This window comes from Pseudorca crassidens, chromosome 2, assembly GCF_039906515.1.
Source record: "Pseudorca crassidens isolate mPseCra1 chromosome 2, mPseCra1.hap1, whole genome shotgun sequence".
NCBI classification, from domain to species: Eukaryota; Metazoa; Chordata; class Mammalia; order Artiodactyla; family Delphinidae; genus Pseudorca; species Pseudorca crassidens.
In genome coordinates, this window is record NC_090297.1 from 101,855,133 (window position 1) to 101,874,411 (window position 19,279).

General features: G+C 40.7%; 1 protein-coding gene across 13 annotated transcripts in view; it reads left to right on the forward strand.

The window, feature by feature from the left end:
• Positions 1-19,279, forward strand: part of SLC22A15 (solute carrier family 22 member 15) — an 81,295-nt gene that overhangs the window by 49,832 nt on the left and 12,184 nt on the right. For 12 of the 13 annotated variants that reach the window (XR_010941012.1, XR_010941013.1, XR_010941014.1 and 9 more), the window contains exons 6-8: positions 2,342-2,557; positions 7,281-7,421; positions 10,051-10,136. Coding sequence is in view for 7 of the 13 variants with exons in the window: in XM_067727388.1 (XP_067583489.1) it covers positions 2,342-2,557; positions 7,281-7,421; positions 10,051-10,136 (443 nt within the window). In the remaining 6 variants the exon portion in view is untranslated. The remainder of the gene's footprint in view (positions 1-2,341; positions 2,558-7,280; positions 7,422-10,050; positions 10,137-19,279) is intronic. The other variant, XM_067727391.1, reaches the window with a different exon arrangement.

Consider the following 19,279-nt stretch of genomic DNA (forward strand, 5'->3'; position numbering starts at 1 on the left):
AAGTCATGTTATTTTAGAGACATACCTTGTTTGTTTTACTAGAGACATTATGACTTAGCTTAAAAATTCCTTATTTTCTCAGTACTTGAATTTGGATAGTTTTACTTTAGAAACCAGTGCCCCCTTAATTTACAAAGGTTTTCCACCTTTAAAGAAATTCACAGGACATTTTCGAGCAGAGGCCTCATTGTTAAATTAGCACTGTAGCTTCTGAAGGTGAGTACAGCACCATGTAGCCGGCAGCATGTTCAAGGCCCTGCTTCTTCTTTTAAAAACATGTCTTACTGTTTTGCACGTGCAGTCAGCGTGTGTTAGAACTCATATTCCCAAATCTGTCCAACTAGGTGAGGCTTCGTTACTGAGAAGCTTGTAGGCTTCTCAAAATGTGGAGAAATATCAGGTCCTAAGTTTACCTAATCCAGATAAACCCTTTCCCAAGTGGAAATCGTTTTATTAACTCAGAGTCAGATTTCCAAAACCTGAATATCTCTCAAATATCATCGTTAAACATGATTTATATAGTTTTAAAAGTAATTTTTATTGCTATAAACAATTCTGAAAACACAGAGAAGCTTAATAGGAAGGGGAAAAATGACTTAAATTATCCAAAGATAATAATGACTTCCTATATTTTGACTCTTTCCTTGTTGGTCCTTTTTCACTCCTCTTAGGGCTCTTCAGCTTTCACTTTTACTATCATAGACTTTCTAGCATTTCACTTATATTTCTATCCCAAGTATACTCTCTCTATTCACCCCACTAGTCTTATATTCTTTTTATTTGTATTTAGACTTGATCAGGTAGTCTTACATAGGTACCTCACATATGGGCTGGTGGACAGGGCCAGTGGATCCAGTGATGATCGGCAGACATAACTTCCAACAAAACAATATTTTACTTGATTATTCACTTGTGTATTAGTAACAATCATCAGATAGCAGTGAAAAACTAAATAAAAGAATTTTTCAGGATGTTGTAGAGGCCTTTGTTCCTGCTTTTGTTGACAACCAAATGTTGTACATGAATAATCTCTCCCCAGTAGCAGGACTCCTGGGAAAATGCCTGCTTTTTTGTTTCCGTGTCTTTCCTCTCAGCACCTATTACATTGCTCCATACAAAATGAAAGTGTTCAGTAAATGGTTATTGATGAACTGGCTGTCTGTGAAGTTCCAAATCCTGTGGTGTTTGTTGCCAACACTATCCTTACTGAAAGGCATGGGGAGTTCTGAAAGGCACCTTAAATAGCCTTTTTTAGTATTATTCATGCAAGTTTCATTTTAGGAAAATAATATCAGATTAGATCAAAAGGTACTTGATGTTGTGTTTTGTAAACAAGGCTTCCATGTTCCTGCCACCCTTTGGTTTTTGAAAAGTCCTCTAAGAGTATGCAGAACTGTGAAGAGGAGAAAAGATACGTAATATCTAAGTCTTGAAACTGTTGAAAGGTATCAGTGGCAATAGAAATGTTCAGTACTTTGTGGCTATAGTAAGAAGTAACTGTTGTTTTGGAACTGGAGTAGTTAACCAGAAAATAAACTTTTATTCTTTTTTTTTTTTTGCGGTATGCGGGCCTCTCACTGCTGTGGCCTCTCCCATTGTGGAGCACAGGCTCTGGACGCGCAGGCTCAGCAGCCATGGCTCACGGGCCCAGCCGCTCCGCGGCATGTGGGATCTTCCCGGACCAGGGCACGAACCCGTGTCCCCTGCATCGGCAGGCGGACTCTCAACCACTGCGCCACCAGGGAAGCCCCTGATTGTAGTATTTTAAAGCTTTAAAGCTCAAAAGTAGTTGAGATGTGATAAACCCTTTTTCATTTTTATGTGTAGCCTTAAAATAATCTCTACCTTTTTAATAACATATCACTGTGTTGAAAACACTTAAAAATTCTTTTCTGATGGATAATAGAGATTTTAATCTTCTTTGTGAGGCTTTTTCAGAACTTTAAAAACCCACTCTACAGTATTATTCTAACAACACTTGGCTGTGATTTAGAGCCATATCTCTGACACATGCTTTCTGAAGAATTACTCAGTACTGTAAACTTAACTTGCCATTCATATATTAACATTTACCTAAAAGTAAATGCATGCTGTTTACTTTTTTACTGCAATTTTGGGAGTGTGTTTTTGGTTTCCATTCGTAAAGGAGGCCATCATTTAATGATGGCAACTGTTGACAGCAGCCCTCTCTCTCTTCCACATGTCATTGGGAGAGTTAAGCTTTAGACCTAACGTGGAATCCGGTTGTGGTTTGGGGACCACGTACGGCGTGGGTGATTTGTCTCCTTCTGGTGCACGTGTACCTATACGAATATACAGCCTTTGATGACATCTCTTTCAGATTCATTCCTGAATCACCTCGTTGGTTATACTCCCAGGGTCGACTGCGTGAGGCTGAAGCCGCGCTGCACCTCATCGCCAAGAGGAACCGCCAGCTCAAGTGTACCTTCTCACTAACACACCCGGACAACAGGAGCTGCAGGGAGACGGGAAGTGTCCTGGACCTGTTCCGCTACCGGGTCCTCTTGGGGCATACTCTGACCCTGATGTTCATCTGGTAATTCTCTCTAAGGGCTCTTCTGTTGATCTGCAGCTCAGGTTATTGATAGTCAGTTATTTCTTCAGGGTTACAGAAAATTTCACTCTTTTCTTCAGCCTGAAGTTGTTTTCAGAGAAATAAGCCTCCCCCGATCCCCCAGCTTAGGTGTTGTGCTCACCTGTGCTTTCTCAGCATCCTCCCCTTCCAGGAGGAAATGATGGTGCCTGGCGGCAGGTTTACTGAACTTGTAGAAGTAGGTGTCAGAAGCACATCTTTGCTTATGAGGTATTTAATGTAAATTTTTAGGTCCCCCTTCCCCACTCCAAAAAAAGGAAAGCAAGGAAGCACACCAGAGACAGAAGACTTTCTAAGGGGGACTTGGAGGCACCTGCCCTTGGTTTTGGCCTCAGGCACTTAGATAGCACGTTCTAATGGCAACCCCACTCACTCAGTCAACAGGTGGGCTGAACGTTTGCCTCGTGGGAATGAGATCCTTGGAGTGTGAGGTGACAGCCTCAAAGCCATATGTGCAAGTCAGTGAATGAACAGATTAGTCCTCTCTGAACCCGAGTTTCTAGTTTGGCTAATTCTGACCTGCCCTCAAAATGTTCTCTGCATTAATGTAAATCGCACTGAATGGTTCAAGATTGTGCCATTTAAAGAATTAAATTGTGGAAAGGGGAGGAATGGATGGTTCATACATAGAATTTGTGGAGTACCATAGGTTTTAATATTATTCATTCTGTTAAAGTGCCGTAAATGTAACTTGGTCCAGGATTGGACACGAACATCATATTTACTGGCCTAGAGGACTGTTGTGCTATGGTTTGCCTGTATTTGGCAAGAAGCCTGCATAGAATCCTATATTTTTCACTTGGGAAAAGAGGAGAGTCATTTTATAGCAAATTAATTGTATATATAAAGCTAAAAGGAACAGTATATTGAGAATAAGAAGCTGCCAAGATAGTTTTCTGTATCTTGATTCTCTTTTCCCACCCGACCAAACCCTGGCTACCACCTGTATGGTTAGGGGCCAGGTCACATCAGCTGCCACCGTCCCCACTGAGCCAGCCTAGTGCTGGAATATCACAGATGCATAAGAAATGTTGAATGAAGGACACAAGTTCGGAGGCATGGAGATTAAGGGAGCCTTTATTAATTTATTTAAAATTTTTATTGGAGTATAGTTGATCTACAATGTTGTGTTAATTTCAGGTGTACAGCAAAGTGAATCAGTCATACGTATACATATTATCCACTCTTTTTTAGATTTTTTTCCCATATAGGCCATTACAGAGTATTGAGTAGAGTTCCCTGTGCTATACAGTTAGGTCCTTATTAGTTATCTGTTTTATATATAGTAATGTGTATGTGTCAATAACAATCTCCAATTTATCCCTCTCCCCGCCTTGCCCCCAGTAACCGTAAGTTTATTTTCCATATTTGTAACTCTTTTTCTGTTTTGTAGATAAGTTCATTTGTACCCTTTTTTTTTAGATTCCACATATAAGCGACATCATATGATATTTATCTTTCTCTGTCTGACTCACTTCACTCAGTATGACAATCTCTAGGTCCATCCATGTTGCTGCAAATGGCATTACTTCATGTTTTTTTAAAGCCAAACCTGACAATACAGCGTAGGAGCTACTAAGGAAATCCTTACAAAGTATGTTCAGGTACTTAAGGCTCCATAAAACTGCATTTGCATGTCAAGTAGACAGTCAAACCCTCTGCCTTGAAGGAAGTATCTACTTTCTTAGGGGTTATTTACTTCTTGTTTTTAAGTTTTTGTTTTTTCCAGGAATATTAACTTCGGGGTTCTGGCCTTCAGGGGATAAAAAACAGACAGACAGAAAAGCAAACTAGACTTAGAGCTAGGGAGAATGTTTATGTTTATTTTATGTCTTACACGGCCAAAGGAGCTGTTCTCAAATAAACTTCTTCCCCCGGGCTCAGAATGTTAAAATACATGATAACTGAGACAGTGTCATTCCACATACTGCCGTTCTTTTTGAAGATGCTATAAAATTCTAAAATCTTTTCTGTGGATCTGTCATTGAAGAAAACCTTAACTGGGGAGTAAAATTATACCTCTGTGCTTAACATCTGTTCCTTTGGTTATTTCCCACAGTAGTGCCTTTTTAAATAGTTCTTTGATGCCCTAAATATACTGCTAAATATTACGCAAGCATTTTAAATTTTGTTTGGGGCCCATAAACAGGATTGAAATGATTTGAATAGCTGTAATTATGCATCCCAACGACCAACTCTACCAGCAAAGAAATCTGCAAACGGAGTCTGAGACCATAGGCCTTCCTTGCCCATGTTCTCCCCATTTTCTCTCACCCCCAGCTGGTAACTCAATTCCTCTAGTGTCTTGAACTGGCTCTGTTTATTTGTGCCCTACTTGCTACCTTCACAACTTAGTTTAAATATGTATGTGTGTTTCCATTGCTGGACTACTTCACTGGGATTTCTATTTTAAATGCAGAATAGATACACACTAACACATACAGCACGTTAGGAATAGCGTTATGTAAGGCGGGGGGGTCTCTACTGCAGATGGAAAGGATTTTTTAAGTATTTCAGGAAAATATTTTAAGTTGTCTAGCCTGCTGCTTACAGGCAAAGTGCTCGGGGACAGGGAAAACAGAAAATTCAGTGTCACCTTGCATCGTTACCCGTGACGTCCCAGCTATGACTCTGCTCATCATCCTCAGTATATGAATGACAGCTCCACCCAGGAAGAAGTAATGGGAAGTAGCTGCTGCCTGGGCTGATTTGCCAGAGAGGGATGAGTCACTAAGCAGGCCAGCTCCAGGAGTCCGTCGTCCCTCCCCATCCCTCTCCTTGGTTCCTGTGGTCCATTCTTACTAGCCCAGAGCATTTGGCCCATTTTGCTGTTCTGTCAGAGACGGAAAGAAAGCTTTCCCTTTCCTGTTGGTCTCATCATAGCTGCAGCTCGTTGGACTTTTTCTAAGGAAAAGAGAAGCAAATGGGAATTTCCTCATAATAAACACTTGTCAAAATGAATTGTAAAAACATAAAAACTAATGAACTTCCGAAGCCCAGGTCTTTTACTATTTGTATAGAAATTTATGGTTTACAAAGGGGGAAAAGGAGGGGGTGTGGGATGAATTGGGAGATTGGGATTGACATATATACACTACTGATCTATGTATAAAATAGATAATTGATGAGAACCTACTGTATAGCATGGGGAACTCTACTCAATGCTCTGTGGCGACCTAAATGGGAAGGAAATCCAAATAAGAGGGGATATATGTATATGTATAGTTGATTCCCTTTGCTGTACAGCAGAAACTAATACAACATTGTAAAGCAACTATACTGCAATAAAAATTAATTTAAAAAATTTATGGTTTACGAAATGTATTTGTATATTAACAAAGCCTAGTCAGGGTTTATTTTCGTTCTATTCTAGTTTGTTTTATTTTTAATACTGCAATTTCCTAGGCACAAAAGGTTTTGCTTTCTTTCTGTGGTTTCAGTTACCCAAGGTCAATTGCAGTCTGAAAATATTACACGGAAAATTCCAGAAAGAAACAACTCATAAGTTTTAAATTGCAGGCCATTCTGAGTAGCGTGATGAAATCTCGCACTCTCCCGCTCCATCCCATGTGGGACCTGAATCATCCCTTTGTCCAGCATATCCTGCCCATTAGCCACTTAGTCACAGTCTTTCTTATCAGATCGACTATCCGGTATGGCAGTGCTTGTGTTCAGGTCACTCTTATTTTACTTAATAATGGCCCCAAAGCACGAGAGTAGTCATGCCAGCAATTCGGATGTTCTCTTACTGAGCCTAATTTATAAATTAAACCTTATCATAGGTGTATGGCTAGGAAAAAACATAGTATATATCGGGTTCGGTACTATCTGAGGTTTCAGGCATCCACTGGGAGTCTTGGAACGTATCCCCAGCGGATAAGCAGGGGCTACTGTAGTCCCTTCACTCTGGAAGAAGTTCCTATTATTCCAGATGGCCCTTGCTCCAGCGTAGCTCCTGGGCTGCGGGACGTGGGCTCTGTGCCTGGCACAATGCCTGCCTCCTAGGAGGCGCCCCCTCAGTGTTTCGGCGGTGGCGTACAGAAATAGATGCAGGGCTTTGATCATCCTAGAGGAGCCGGCCTCCACCATGGCCCTCGTCCTCTCTTTCCTGTTCTGGGCGTCTATAGCATATGCACTTGCTGAGTGCCAGGAGGGGTTGAGAACCTGGTCAGGGGTTAGAGTCCCTGTCACCCTGGCCTGCAGGCCACCCGCTGGTAACCCAGGCACTAATCAGCATCTGTTCTCAACACCATCCTCTGTTGGCTTTCTCTCTGGGAGTTCTTTATTCTAGAGTCATTTCGATAATATCACAATTGCCTAGGGCAAGTGTTCTATAAGTTGTTGAATTAAACACAGTAAGAATCGAGTCACTGTCTTCATTTAAATGCAGAAAAGTGTGACGAAAGCACAAGCGGTGTCTCCTCTGTCAGGAGCTGGCCACACCTTTGCTTTATAGAGCATCTGGATGTAGCTCAAATCATTTCCAAGGCCCCTTTACTTTTTATTTTGTCCTAGTATAGAAATTATATTAGGATAGAAAGCTTAGTGGGAGAGTCAGGCTTACTGCTTGAGCCGGATGGCATTATTGAACCAGGATTTGACTCTTCTCTGGTAGATTCTTATCGGCTTTTTCATTGTCTTTCTTGTTTTTCACCCCCAATTGCAGGTTTGTGTGCAGCTTGGTGTATTATGGCCTAACTCTCAGTGCAGGTGATCTAGGTGGAAATATTTATGCCAACTTGGCCCTGTCTGGCCTCATAGAGATTCCATCTTACCCTATCTGCATCTACTTGATTAACCAAAAATGGTGAGTATGGGTGGATATGAAGTGCACCATGTAGAGGACGCACACACACTAACATACATAAATATCTTTGTCCATATGCAGAATCCGCTAAGTACTCCATGGTGATTAGAATTCTTTTCAGACCAAACACAGTGAGAATTCATTTTTTAGTGTTATTTCTTGGGCTTCAAGTTTATGAGTTATTATGTAGGGTTTTTTTAATTGAAGTATAGTTGATTCACCATGTTGTGTTAGTTTCTGGTATACAGCAAAATGATTCAGTTATACATATACATATTCTTTTTCATAATTTCTTCCATTATAGTTTATTGCAAGATACTGAATATAGTTCCCTGTGCTGTACAGGAGGACCTTGTTGTTTATCTATTTTATCTACAGTAGTTTGTATCTGCTAATCTCAAACTCCTAATTTATCCCTCCCTGCCCTTCCCCTTTGGTAACCATAAGTTTGTTTTCTATGTCTGTGAGTCTGTTTCTGTTTTGTAGATAAGTTCATTTGTGTCATATTTTAGATTCCATGTATAAGTGATATGATATTTGTATTTCTCTGTCTGACTTAGTGTGATAGTCCATTCATGTTGCTGCAAATGGCATCATTTCATTCTTTTTTATGACTAATACTCCACCATATATATATATATATATATATATATATATATACACCACATCTTCTTTATCCATTCATCTGTTGATGGGCATCTAGGTTGCTTCCATGTCTTGGCTATTGTAAATAGTGTTGCTATGAACATTGAGGTGTGTGTGTCTTTTCGAATTAGAGTTTTCTCCAGATATATGCCGAGGAGTCAGATTACTGGGTCATATTGTAGCTCTATTTTTAGTTTTTTTAAGGAACCTCCATACTGTTTTCTATAGTGGTTGCACCAATATACATTCCCACCAACAGCGTAGGAGGGTTCCCTTTTCCTCACACCCTCTCCAGCATATATTTTTTGTAGACTTTTTGATGATGGCCATTCTGACCAGCAGTCTGTGTGTTATTTGTTCGTCCCAACATGTGGGAATATTGACTCGATGTAGGTAGAGCTCCATGACCCAATCACTATCATTTAGAAGCTCTCACACAAGACAAAGAGCTGGAGGAACGAAAAAGACTTTTCTTTCCTCTTAAGATCCCCTGGACTTTGTTGAGAGGAAGAAGAGATCCTGCTTTTGCTGTTCATTGTCAGTGGGCCCAGTTTTGAAATATTTTTTTTAAGATCTTTTATAGAGCACCCTTTCCTCAGCTTTCTCAGATTCCTTCTGTTATTGAACCCCTGACCAGGGCAACTGAAAATTGTGAGCTAGGAATCAGTTGGATTTTGCCATTTCTCATTCTCCAGAAATCATCATTTTTACCAAAAACAGCATTCCTTTAGCGTTGCACTGGCTGCTGTCGTCATGGATATTGCGGTCAGCGCATTTTAAAGGGCAGTTTTGGATTCTGTTCAGTTGAAGGGCTTTTCTCTGGGGGGTGGCCCCAGTTGCCTCTGCTGACCCCTCTTTTAGTGACTGAGTGTGCTCTCATCATGGTCCAAGGGCTGAGCCAGGCAGAGTATTCAGAAATCTGTTCCCACCATCCCCGGTGTGCTTCCTGTTACAGCTTCCTGTGCCCCCCTCTGATGACCATGGACAGTGTTACAAGGACACAGTCGATGGGGGGGTGTGTCCTAGGTGTCTTTGCATCCCTAGTGCCTGCCTAGAATGATGCCTGTCACTTGAAAGGCATTCAATACTGACTGTTAAATTAAGCACAATAACCTGGAGACGTGAGTCCTTCCCTGTCTCCCAGCCATCCGCACCAGAGTCAGCATTAAAATCTGAAGCAGAGGGAAGGAACACCACCTTGGGGATCAGGCAGCCTCGTGTTAGTTTTATAACTTTGAGAAGTTACCTTGCTAAACCTCCATGTAGTTATCCTTAAACCAGGGATTATAAAATTGCCCTGGAAAAATTGTTATAAAAATTACAATAACATTGAAGCTCCTAACAGAGGACCTAGCACATTGCCAGCTCCTAGTAAAGGAAGGCTTATTAATGTTCATATCTTTCTTCTAAGTCTCGAGCTCTTATTTGAAAATTATTTCTCCCAAGAAAGTGTGCAATAAATTTCACTTAATTCTGACATACTAACTAGAGTTTCTTTCTGTTTGTCTTTTTAAGAGAGAGAGAGGTGTGTTTAAAATTTTAACTGCTTAAGATACAAGTAACCAGAAAATGAAATGAGCTGGAAGTCTCCATTCTCCATGTCTCAGTGTTATTCTCTAGAAGATGGAGAATATAACAGCATATGCCTTACAGGTTTATTATTAGCATTAAGTAAGATAACATAGACAGAAAGCATTTCGGCACAGAAAGTGCCTGAAACATAGTAAGCACTCACAGAAATAGATGGAATGATTCCCTATTCTTTTCCTGCACACATGATTTAAACCCGCCGTCCAGCAAGTTTTCCTTGGCTTTGTGATGGTTACTTATTTTATGTCCTGGTCAGTCGTATGTGCCACCCACTCCTTAAGAAAAGATGAACATATAATGAAAGTGAGGACATGTAAAAAGGAAGGTTAGGGGGATGAAGCAGATGAATGTATAAGATTCTCAAGGGAAATGTGAATTTCTTTGTATTGTTTAGGTTTGGTCGGAAGCGGACATTAGCAACATTTCTGTGCCTAGGAGGACTGGCTTGTCTTATTGTCATGTTTCTTCCAGAAAAGAAAGGTATGCCTTTCCAATTTCTACATGAGGGTTTTGAATAGCACTTGTATTACAATGAATCTCAATATAGTGGAGCGATCACCATATGCCGTGCTTCATTTCTGTGGTTGCATATTATTTAGCAATGGTGTGGGGTATAATGGGCCAGATTCTTTCCATTGCCTAAACTATTCTCCGGGTGAATAATGTGCTTAGAGGTGCACTATTAATTCTTTCAGGCGATTAAGCTACCATCTGGGGTGTCTGGACTGCAGTACTGGCGATGTTGGAGTTGTTTATTTGATGATGATGTGGGCCATTTAGTTCTGCACAGAAGGAGCCTCTGTCCAAGGCTGCAGATTGCCCTCCTCATTCCAGCCAGTTACGAGACTGGAGATGAGAGGCACTGGTTCTCCACGGTGGCTTCGGCACCCCTCATTGTCTCCATCAATACTCCCAAGGCACCCTGATAATAACAACAGCACAATAAGAATAATAGTCACTGTTGGTGACAATTGACCTTCTCTCATTCTTATAGAAAGTGTGAATGAAACATCCTTAGGAAACTTGCTATTTTTATATTTGTAGCTTTGCTATGTAAACACAGCTTTAAAAACAGGTCCCTTTGGCATCCATATCTAACATGACTTCTGCCCCTCTCTAGGGATTCTATACATAGTGCTGGTCCTCAACCTCTTTTCCGCACTAGCACACCTGAGACATGCCCTCTATTACATCAAAAACTGTGGTTTTAGCAGTGATTTTCGACCATAAGAAGTGGGTCATAACAAACTCTCACTGCTAGGGAATAGGGTGCAATGAAAGCCCTGTTTTGGGGACTTTGGGATTTTGACAGGGTTCCACCATGGAGCTTGTTCTTCAGGTGGGAATCATTGTGAAATGGTTTAACATAAGTTTTTCTTTTTTGGCCGCACCGTGCGGCCTGTGGGATCTTAGTTCCCCGACCTGGGATTGAACCCGGGCCCCGGCAGTGAGAGCTCCGAGTCCTAACCACTGGACCACCAGGGAACTCCCTAACAAAGTTTCGATAACGACTAGAAATGCAGCTGATGAATTCATTTCCCGTCGGAGCATACATGTATTAAGTGCTCCTTTGGTGATCCCTTCTCCTTAAGGGTCAGGTGTACCAGCGTCTCACTGAAGACTCCAAGGCCACGTGTCCTAGTTATGCAGCCCTCCAGTATATCTGCTGTGCTGCTAGCTGCCACCTGGAGTTCTGTGCCTTAAATCCAGAGCACTGTTGGTTCACTAGTTAGGATTTTACTCAATATTTAGAACAGCCTTGGGGACTCCCCTGGTGGTGCAGTGGTTAAGAATCCGCCTGCCAATTCAGGGGACATGGGTTCGAGCCCTGGTCCGGGAAGATCCCACATGCCGTGGAGCAACTAAGCCTGTGAGCCACAACTGCTGAGCCCACGTGCCACAACTACTGAAGCCTGCGCACCTAGAGCCTGTGCTGCACAACAAGAGAAGCCACCACAATGAGAAGGCCGTGCACCACAACGAAGAGTAGCCCCCGCTCACCGCAACTAGAGAAAGCCTGCACGCAGCAACGAAGACCCAATGCAGCCAAAAATAAATAAATTAATTAATTAAAAAAAAAGAACAGCCTTACACTGATTTTCACGGAATCCTGGAAACTAAAGAATTCAGTAAGTTTGCCATCGAGGCTTCCCTGGTGCTGCAGTGCTTGTAAACCACACACACAGCCCCTCTCCTTGGACACGCGTGGGCACAGTGGCATTCAGTATTGGTAGCCTAGCATGGTGGGTACTGCCCAATGAAGAGTGTACTATATGTTTTCTTTACTATAGGCTATACTTATACAGACATGTATATATATTTATATAAGATCTACCTATCCTAGGATGGAAAGTTTGAGGGAAAATAAAATGGGAGGCCAAAAAAAAAAAAAGGTAACACTTCCAGTTGAGAGACAAGATTGTAACCTGAGAGTAGCCAGGAGCTTCCTGTCAGTAACCATGTTTTCAATAAATACTCTTTCATGTACAAACAAAAAAATGTCTTAGTTTTAAGAAAGTTGTTACCTGTGCTAGTGCCAACAAAAGGAGAAACTCCTCAGTTGTTGCCCTGCCGTGGGCTTGTAGAACTAAGTGCCCAGTTCTGTTTGTCTGGGACAAGACATTAATGGGCTTCAAATCACTGCAACTTTCAGTTCAGCAGATTCTGTTTCTCATAGACAACCTAGAAATTCAGTTGTTTTCTACCTGTAATATCCAGTGGTCTATTTATTACTCTATAGAGAGAAACTTTTCCTTGTTACTCTAAATGCCCCTGTAAGCTGTCACACCTCGGCAAGCCAGGCCGATTCATGCCTTTCCTCGCTCCCACGTATCTGTACTCCAGGTAACCCACACCCTGGGCCTCTGCACACAGCCCTTTCTACACAAACCCAAAGGGAAAGCAGATTCCTGGTCTCCCGTCTAGACCGGTCACCACACTGTGCTCACTTCCAGTCTGTCCTAAGCGAGCAGCTGAGCCCCTCGTGGATCACGCCCTTGGTGCACACTGAGTCACAAACACAGCACATCTGTCTTACACACCCACAGATGCGCCCCGGGAACAGGATTCCTGTCATACTTAGAAAAGTGGATGTAGTCTATTTTTGAAGATTTCCAGAGAAAGAAGTTCCATAATGCTCCTTAGCAAGTAGTTTCTATTTTTAATAGCCACGCAAAGGTTAGAATGAGCCTCTTCCACTACAGCTGAGCCCATTTCCTTTCATTTTATTCATCACTAGAGATAGAGAACAGATGGTCACCCCTCTTTTGCATAATCCTTTCTCTCTTTGCAGGGAGTCATCTAACTATTCCTGAATCTTCGCTACTTTGAGCTAAAAGTATTTATTCTTTAAACTTTCTTTGAACCTTTCATATTTACTCTTCAAAATATTTTGATAGCTTTCTTTTAAATCTCAATTTTTTCAAAGTGCCGAGGTTTAGGCTCCCTGTTGTGAAAGTTCTGATAAATATATATTAGGAAAGAGGCCTAGCAGTTTGAAAACATCTGTTACCATCTTATGTGAGCTTGGTGACCACTCATTTTCTCACTGCTTTTTATGCTCATTTGCCCTCACTTTTTCCCACCAAACATTCATTTGCTCTCTCTGTCAACTTAGGTTGCCCTCTACATACCAACTCTTTTTTCACATCTACGTATGACTGTGATGCTCAGTGTCTGAAGCACAGACATAGGTATACCTCTATAAGAGACAGCCAGTAAGCTAGAAAATAGATTGCTTGGCATTCCTTAGCCTATGGTTGATAATTATTGGACAAAAGTGTCCTATTCAATACATATTTGCACCCTGGTTGGCCTCCAAGTAAATGTTCTCCCCTGGGGGCAATGTTACCAAGTGGCCACTAATTTCTTCCACAGATTGGTCCTCATACATTTTACCTGATCTCTGTCCTTGCTTAAAGGGTTCTAATTAAGCTGTAATACTGGCGACCATTTATTTTTTTAATATTTATTTTATTTATTATTTATTTGGTTGTGCCGGGTCTTAGTTGTGGCAGGCGGGCTCTTTAGTTGTGGCATGAGAACTCTTAGTTGTGGCATGCATGTGGGATCTAGTTCCCTGACCAGGGATTGAACCTGGGCCCCCTGCATTGGGAGTGAGGAGTCTTAGCCACAGTGCCACCAGGAAGGTCCCCTGGCGACCACTTATTAAGTGTTAACCATGTGCTGGTTTCTCTTCATACATAGAGGTATTACCTCTTATCCCCATTTCCTAAGGAAACTAAAGCTCAGGTAGGTCAAGCAACTTGTCCAAGGTTGCACAGCAAGTAAGCAGCACACCTAGGATTCAGATCCCACGTCTCTCTGACTCTAAAATCAGTGCTCTTTTGGGAATGCTTATTTGTCCTCTTAGAGTTTTAAGACCAAAGTATTCATTGCACATGGTAAAGCCATAGCCTTAGAGAATTAATGCTGCCTGACTAGGACCCATTCTTAACTCTTCAATGGGCAGGCCTGATGGGAATTGGCCAGAGTTTAAGAACCTGGCTTGTCAGGGTGGCACTGGGTAAGGAGGTTGGCAAGGAGGTTTCTGGCAGTTGTGATCCTGCCAAAGAATCTGAATACTGGGAAGTCACAGCACGTGACTAGATAAACAGCTTCACAGTTGAAGGTAGTGTCCTCAGACTCAGCTCTAGCAGAACCTTTGTCTCTCATTGCTTTGTTCAGCCTCAGCCTGCCCATTCTTTATTCATTTGACTTCTCTAGGGCCTGCTGTGTACAGGGTACTATTTATAAATATGACCTGGTTCCTGGCCTCAAAGAGCTTATAATCTAGTGAGGAAAAGGAATGATTCATAAAAACAGAAGGTACCATATGAGAATTGACAACAGAATTGCTATCGGAACTTTAACAGGCTATGATAGTAATGCAGACCAGCTAACCCCCTCAGACAAAATATAAGGAACACTGATTTTCAGACACTGGACAACAGGCTGCGGAAGACAGAAGTGATCCCTGAGAGAAATGAAACAAGATGTGCCCTAAGAGTGCCCTAGCTCAGGTCTTCAGGCCTCAGTGCACAAAGGGACACCCAGCAAATCCTGGTGCTCTTACCAAATTGATAAGACAGATAGTAAAGCCTGGAAAGGCCAATATGGCTAGAATTTCCTGGGCAAAATACTGGAGAGGAGTAAGATATATAGAGGAATATGTGGAGGAAGAATTCGAGAGATCTGCAGAAGATCTCTGAGCCCTTGGCTGCTGACTGATCTGGGCATACATTTGAGGAAGCTACGGAGGCTGGGGAGGTGGCCACCAGAAAGGAACAAGTGGAACAATTCTTGGAACCTAGGGCCATGTCTAGTTCGTGTTGTCTTTAGCCAGACGTGGAGCACTGGGTAAAGACCTCCTGGGTCAAAGTAGCCCAACACTATAGGCTATTCTGCTATAGCAGAGCTTGCTCTAAAAGTGCTTAAAAAATTCAGAGGATCAAGTGATTCCCAGTAACTTAACTGCATTCCAGGAAAAAGAGCAACAATATGTAAAGGAATACAATAAAATCCAGCACCTAACGGTGTAACATTCACAACCTCTGGCATCCAGTCAGTATTACTAGGCATGCAGATGAGCGGGAAAATACCTCCCACAACCAGGAGAAATGTCAATAGAAACAGAACCAAAAATGACACAGATAATAGAATGAGGAGGCAGGGACATTAAAACAGCTATTATAAATGTACTGCATATGTTTACGAAGGTAGAAGAAAGCAAGATAATAATGAGCAGAGAAAGAGAAGATAGAAAAAGAGGCACATGTTACATCTAGGGATGAAACATACATTATATGAAAAAAAAACAGGCAGTAGATGAGATGAACCACAGAAGAGATCAGTGACAAAGATATAACAAAAGAAGCTGCAGAATGAAACAAACAAAAGTTGTAGGACAACACCAAGCCCAACAGTTATGCAACTGGAACCTGAGAAGGAGGAAGTAAAAAACAAAGATACTTGCAGAAATGATGGTCTACTACTTTCCAGATTTGGTGAAAACTATAAACACATTATGAGACAGTGGTCAGTTCATCAAGAAGATGTTACAATCCCGATTATGTGTGTGTCTGATAACATTCGAAGCACAGGAAGCAAAATGGACAGAACTGAAAGGAGAAATAGACAGACTCAACACTACAGTTGGATATTTCAGTACTCTCTCTCAATGACTGACAGAAAAACTGACAGAAAAGAATTAGGATATGGAGACTTAAGCAGCCTACCTGACCTAATTGTCATTTGTCAGACACTACCTAAAACGGCAGAATACGCATTCTGTGTGAAGTGCACACCCAGGACATGTGCCAAGAGAGACCATGTTCTGGGCCATAAGACAAGTTTCAGTAAATTTAAAAGGATTGAAATCTTACAAAAATAAGTTCTTTGACCATAATGGAATTAAAGTAGAAATCAATAACAGAAAGCTATCAGGAAATCCTCAAATATTTGGACTTCAAAAAAAACATTCTTCTAAAAACACATGGGTCAAAGAAGAAAGCACAAAGGAAATTAGAAAAATTTTAATTAAACAATAATTAAAGTACAACATAGTGAGTTTGTGAGATGCAGTAAAGCAGCGCTTAGAGGGAAATTTGTATAATTAAAAAATGTTGTATCGGGCTTCCCTGGTGGCACACTGGTTAAGAATCTGCCTGCCAGTGCAGGTGACACAGGTTCAATCCCTGGTTCGGGAAGATCCCACATGCTGCAGAGTAGCTAAGCCTCTGTGCCACAGCTACTGAGCCTGTGGTCTAGAGCCTGTGAGCCACAACTACTGAGCTGCACCACAACTACTGAAGATCGCGCGCTCTAGGGCTAGTGTGCCGCAACTGCTGAGCCCATGTGCTGCAACTACTGAAGCCCACGTGCCTAGAGCCCATGCTCCGCAACAAGAGAAGCCACCACAATGAGAAGCCCACACACTGCAATGAAGAGTAGCCCCTGCTCGCCACAACTAGAGAAAGCCCACGCGCAGCAACGAAGACCCAACACAGCCAAAAATAAATTAAAAAAAAAAGGTATCAGGGGCTTCCCTGGTGGCGCAGTGGTTGGGAGTCCGCCTGCCGATGCAGGGGACACGGGTTCGTGCCCCGGTCCGGGAAGATCCCACATGCCATGGAGCGGCTGGGCCCGTGAGCCATGGCCACTGAACCTGCACATCCGGAGCCTGTGCTCCGCAACGGGAGAGGCCACACAGTGAGAGGCCTGCGTACCGCAAAACAAACAAACAAACAAACAAAAACAAAAAAAAGTATCAGAAAAAAGGAAATTTTCAAATCAGTCATCTAAGCATCTCCCCTAAGAAAATAGAAGTCAAATTAAAAAAAAAAAAGAGTGACAAACACAAAGTAAGCAAAAGGAAGGAAATAATAAATATAAGTAAAAATCAATAAAATAAAAACATGAAAATAATAGAGAAAAGTCAATGAAACCAAAAGCTGGTTGTTTGAGATCAATAAAATCAATAAGCCACTAGCCACACTAATAAAGGAAAAGAGAGAAGAAACCGATTACCAGTATCAGGAATGAAAGAGGGACATCACTATAGAAACTGTAGACATTTATAAGGGAATATTATAAACATTTTTATGCCAATAAATTCAACTTAGGTAAAATGGATAAATTCCTTGAAAGGTACAAACTACCAAAGTGTACAAAACCATAGATAACCTGAATAACCCTTTATCCAGTAAAGATATCTAATTTGTAGTTTAAAACATTCCCACAAAGAGAATTCCAGACCCAGATGGCTTCACTGGTAAATTATGAAACACATAAGGAAGAAATAATATAATTCTACACATTCTTCCAGAAAATAAAAAAAAGAGCGAATACTCTTCCAACCCAGTGTTTGAGGTCAGCAATTACCCTGATATTAAAACCAAACAAAGACATTATGAGAAAACTAAAGACCAATATCTCATTAATATAGATGCAAAAATCTATTAACTAAACATTAGCAAATTCAACAATGAATAAAAAAGGTATAATACATCATGACCAAGCAGGATTTATCCCACAAACACCCAGTTGGTTTAACATTCAAAAGCTAATCAGTGTTATTCACCATATTAAAAGACCAAAAAGAAAAAAAAAAAAATCATATGGTCATTTCAATACAAGTAGCAAAAGCACTTGTCTGGTTTCAACACCCATTCTTTACAAAAACTAGCAGCAAGTAGAAGTTTCCTTAGCCTGATAATGGAAAACCTACAGCTAACATCACGTTTAATGGTGAAAAACTAAATGCTTGTTCCCTAAGATTGGGAAAAAGGCAAGGATATCCATTCTTGCCACTTCTTTGGAGCATTGTACTGAAATTATTAGTGAATACAACAAGGCAATAAAAAGAAATTAGGGGGATCCAAAATGAAAAGGAAGAACTAAAACTGTCTTTATTCACAAGACTTCATGATTGTCTCCATAGAAAATCCTAAAAAAAAAATCTATTAGAATTAAGAAATGAATTTAGCAGAGTCTTTTGACACATAATTTTAGTTCTATATGTTAACAACAAACAATTTAAAATTGAAGTAAAACAATGCCATTTATAAAAAATTAAAAATATGAAATATTTAGGAATGAAAACTGAAAAATATGTATGAGACCTGTAGAAAACTGTAAAATATAAAACATTGATGAGAGAAGTTAAAGAAGACTAAATAAATGAATTGGTGGTAATGGTAATAATAAAATAAATGAAGAGCTTACCATGCTCAAGGATCAGAAAATACTAAGACATCAGTTCTCCCCAAATCAATCTATCTTCAGCACAATCCCAATAAAATTTCCACCAGGCTTCTTTTTGCTGATAGATACTGACAAGTTAATACTAAAATTTCTATGGAACTGCAAATTATATCCAAAATAATTTTTATCAAGAAAAATTAAGTTGGAGGACTTTATCCCAACTGATTTTAAAACTTACTACAAAATTATGTTAAGACAGTAGGGGAATTCCCTGGACTCAGCACTTTCACTGCTGTGGCCTGGGTTCGATACCTGATTGAGGAACTAAGATCCCACAAGCCATGAGACATGGCCTGAAAATTAAAAAAAAAAAAGTGTGATATTGGCATAATGGTGGATGCATAGATAATAGAATTGATTATGAAATAGACCTATATATATGGTCATTTGATTTTTATTTTATTTTTGAGGGGGCTGAGATTTTATTCATCTTATAAAAATGTTTCCTTCAGTCATAACACACATAGAGAAAAATACACATGGTCAATTGATTTTTGATGACAAGTCAATTCAATGAGAAAAAGAATCTTTTCAGTAAACCGTGCTGGAATAATTGGATATCCATATGTAAAAAATTTACCTTCAACCTGCACATCCCATCATATGCAGTAATTAACTTGAAATGAATGGTATGTCTAAACGTTGTGGACAAAGAATCACCAGCCATATCATAAACAAAGGATGTTGCAGCCATCAAACCATCAGCCACCGTATCAGTTCCCCCTATGATGCACCCTGAGGTGATTCAGAATGGAGAAAACAGGATATTGGCCCTAGATAGTTAAAGTGCATATCAAAAGAATGATTTCAGTGAGCCCAGATTCTTGCATTTTCCCATGCATAGAAAAGTGCTAAATTCG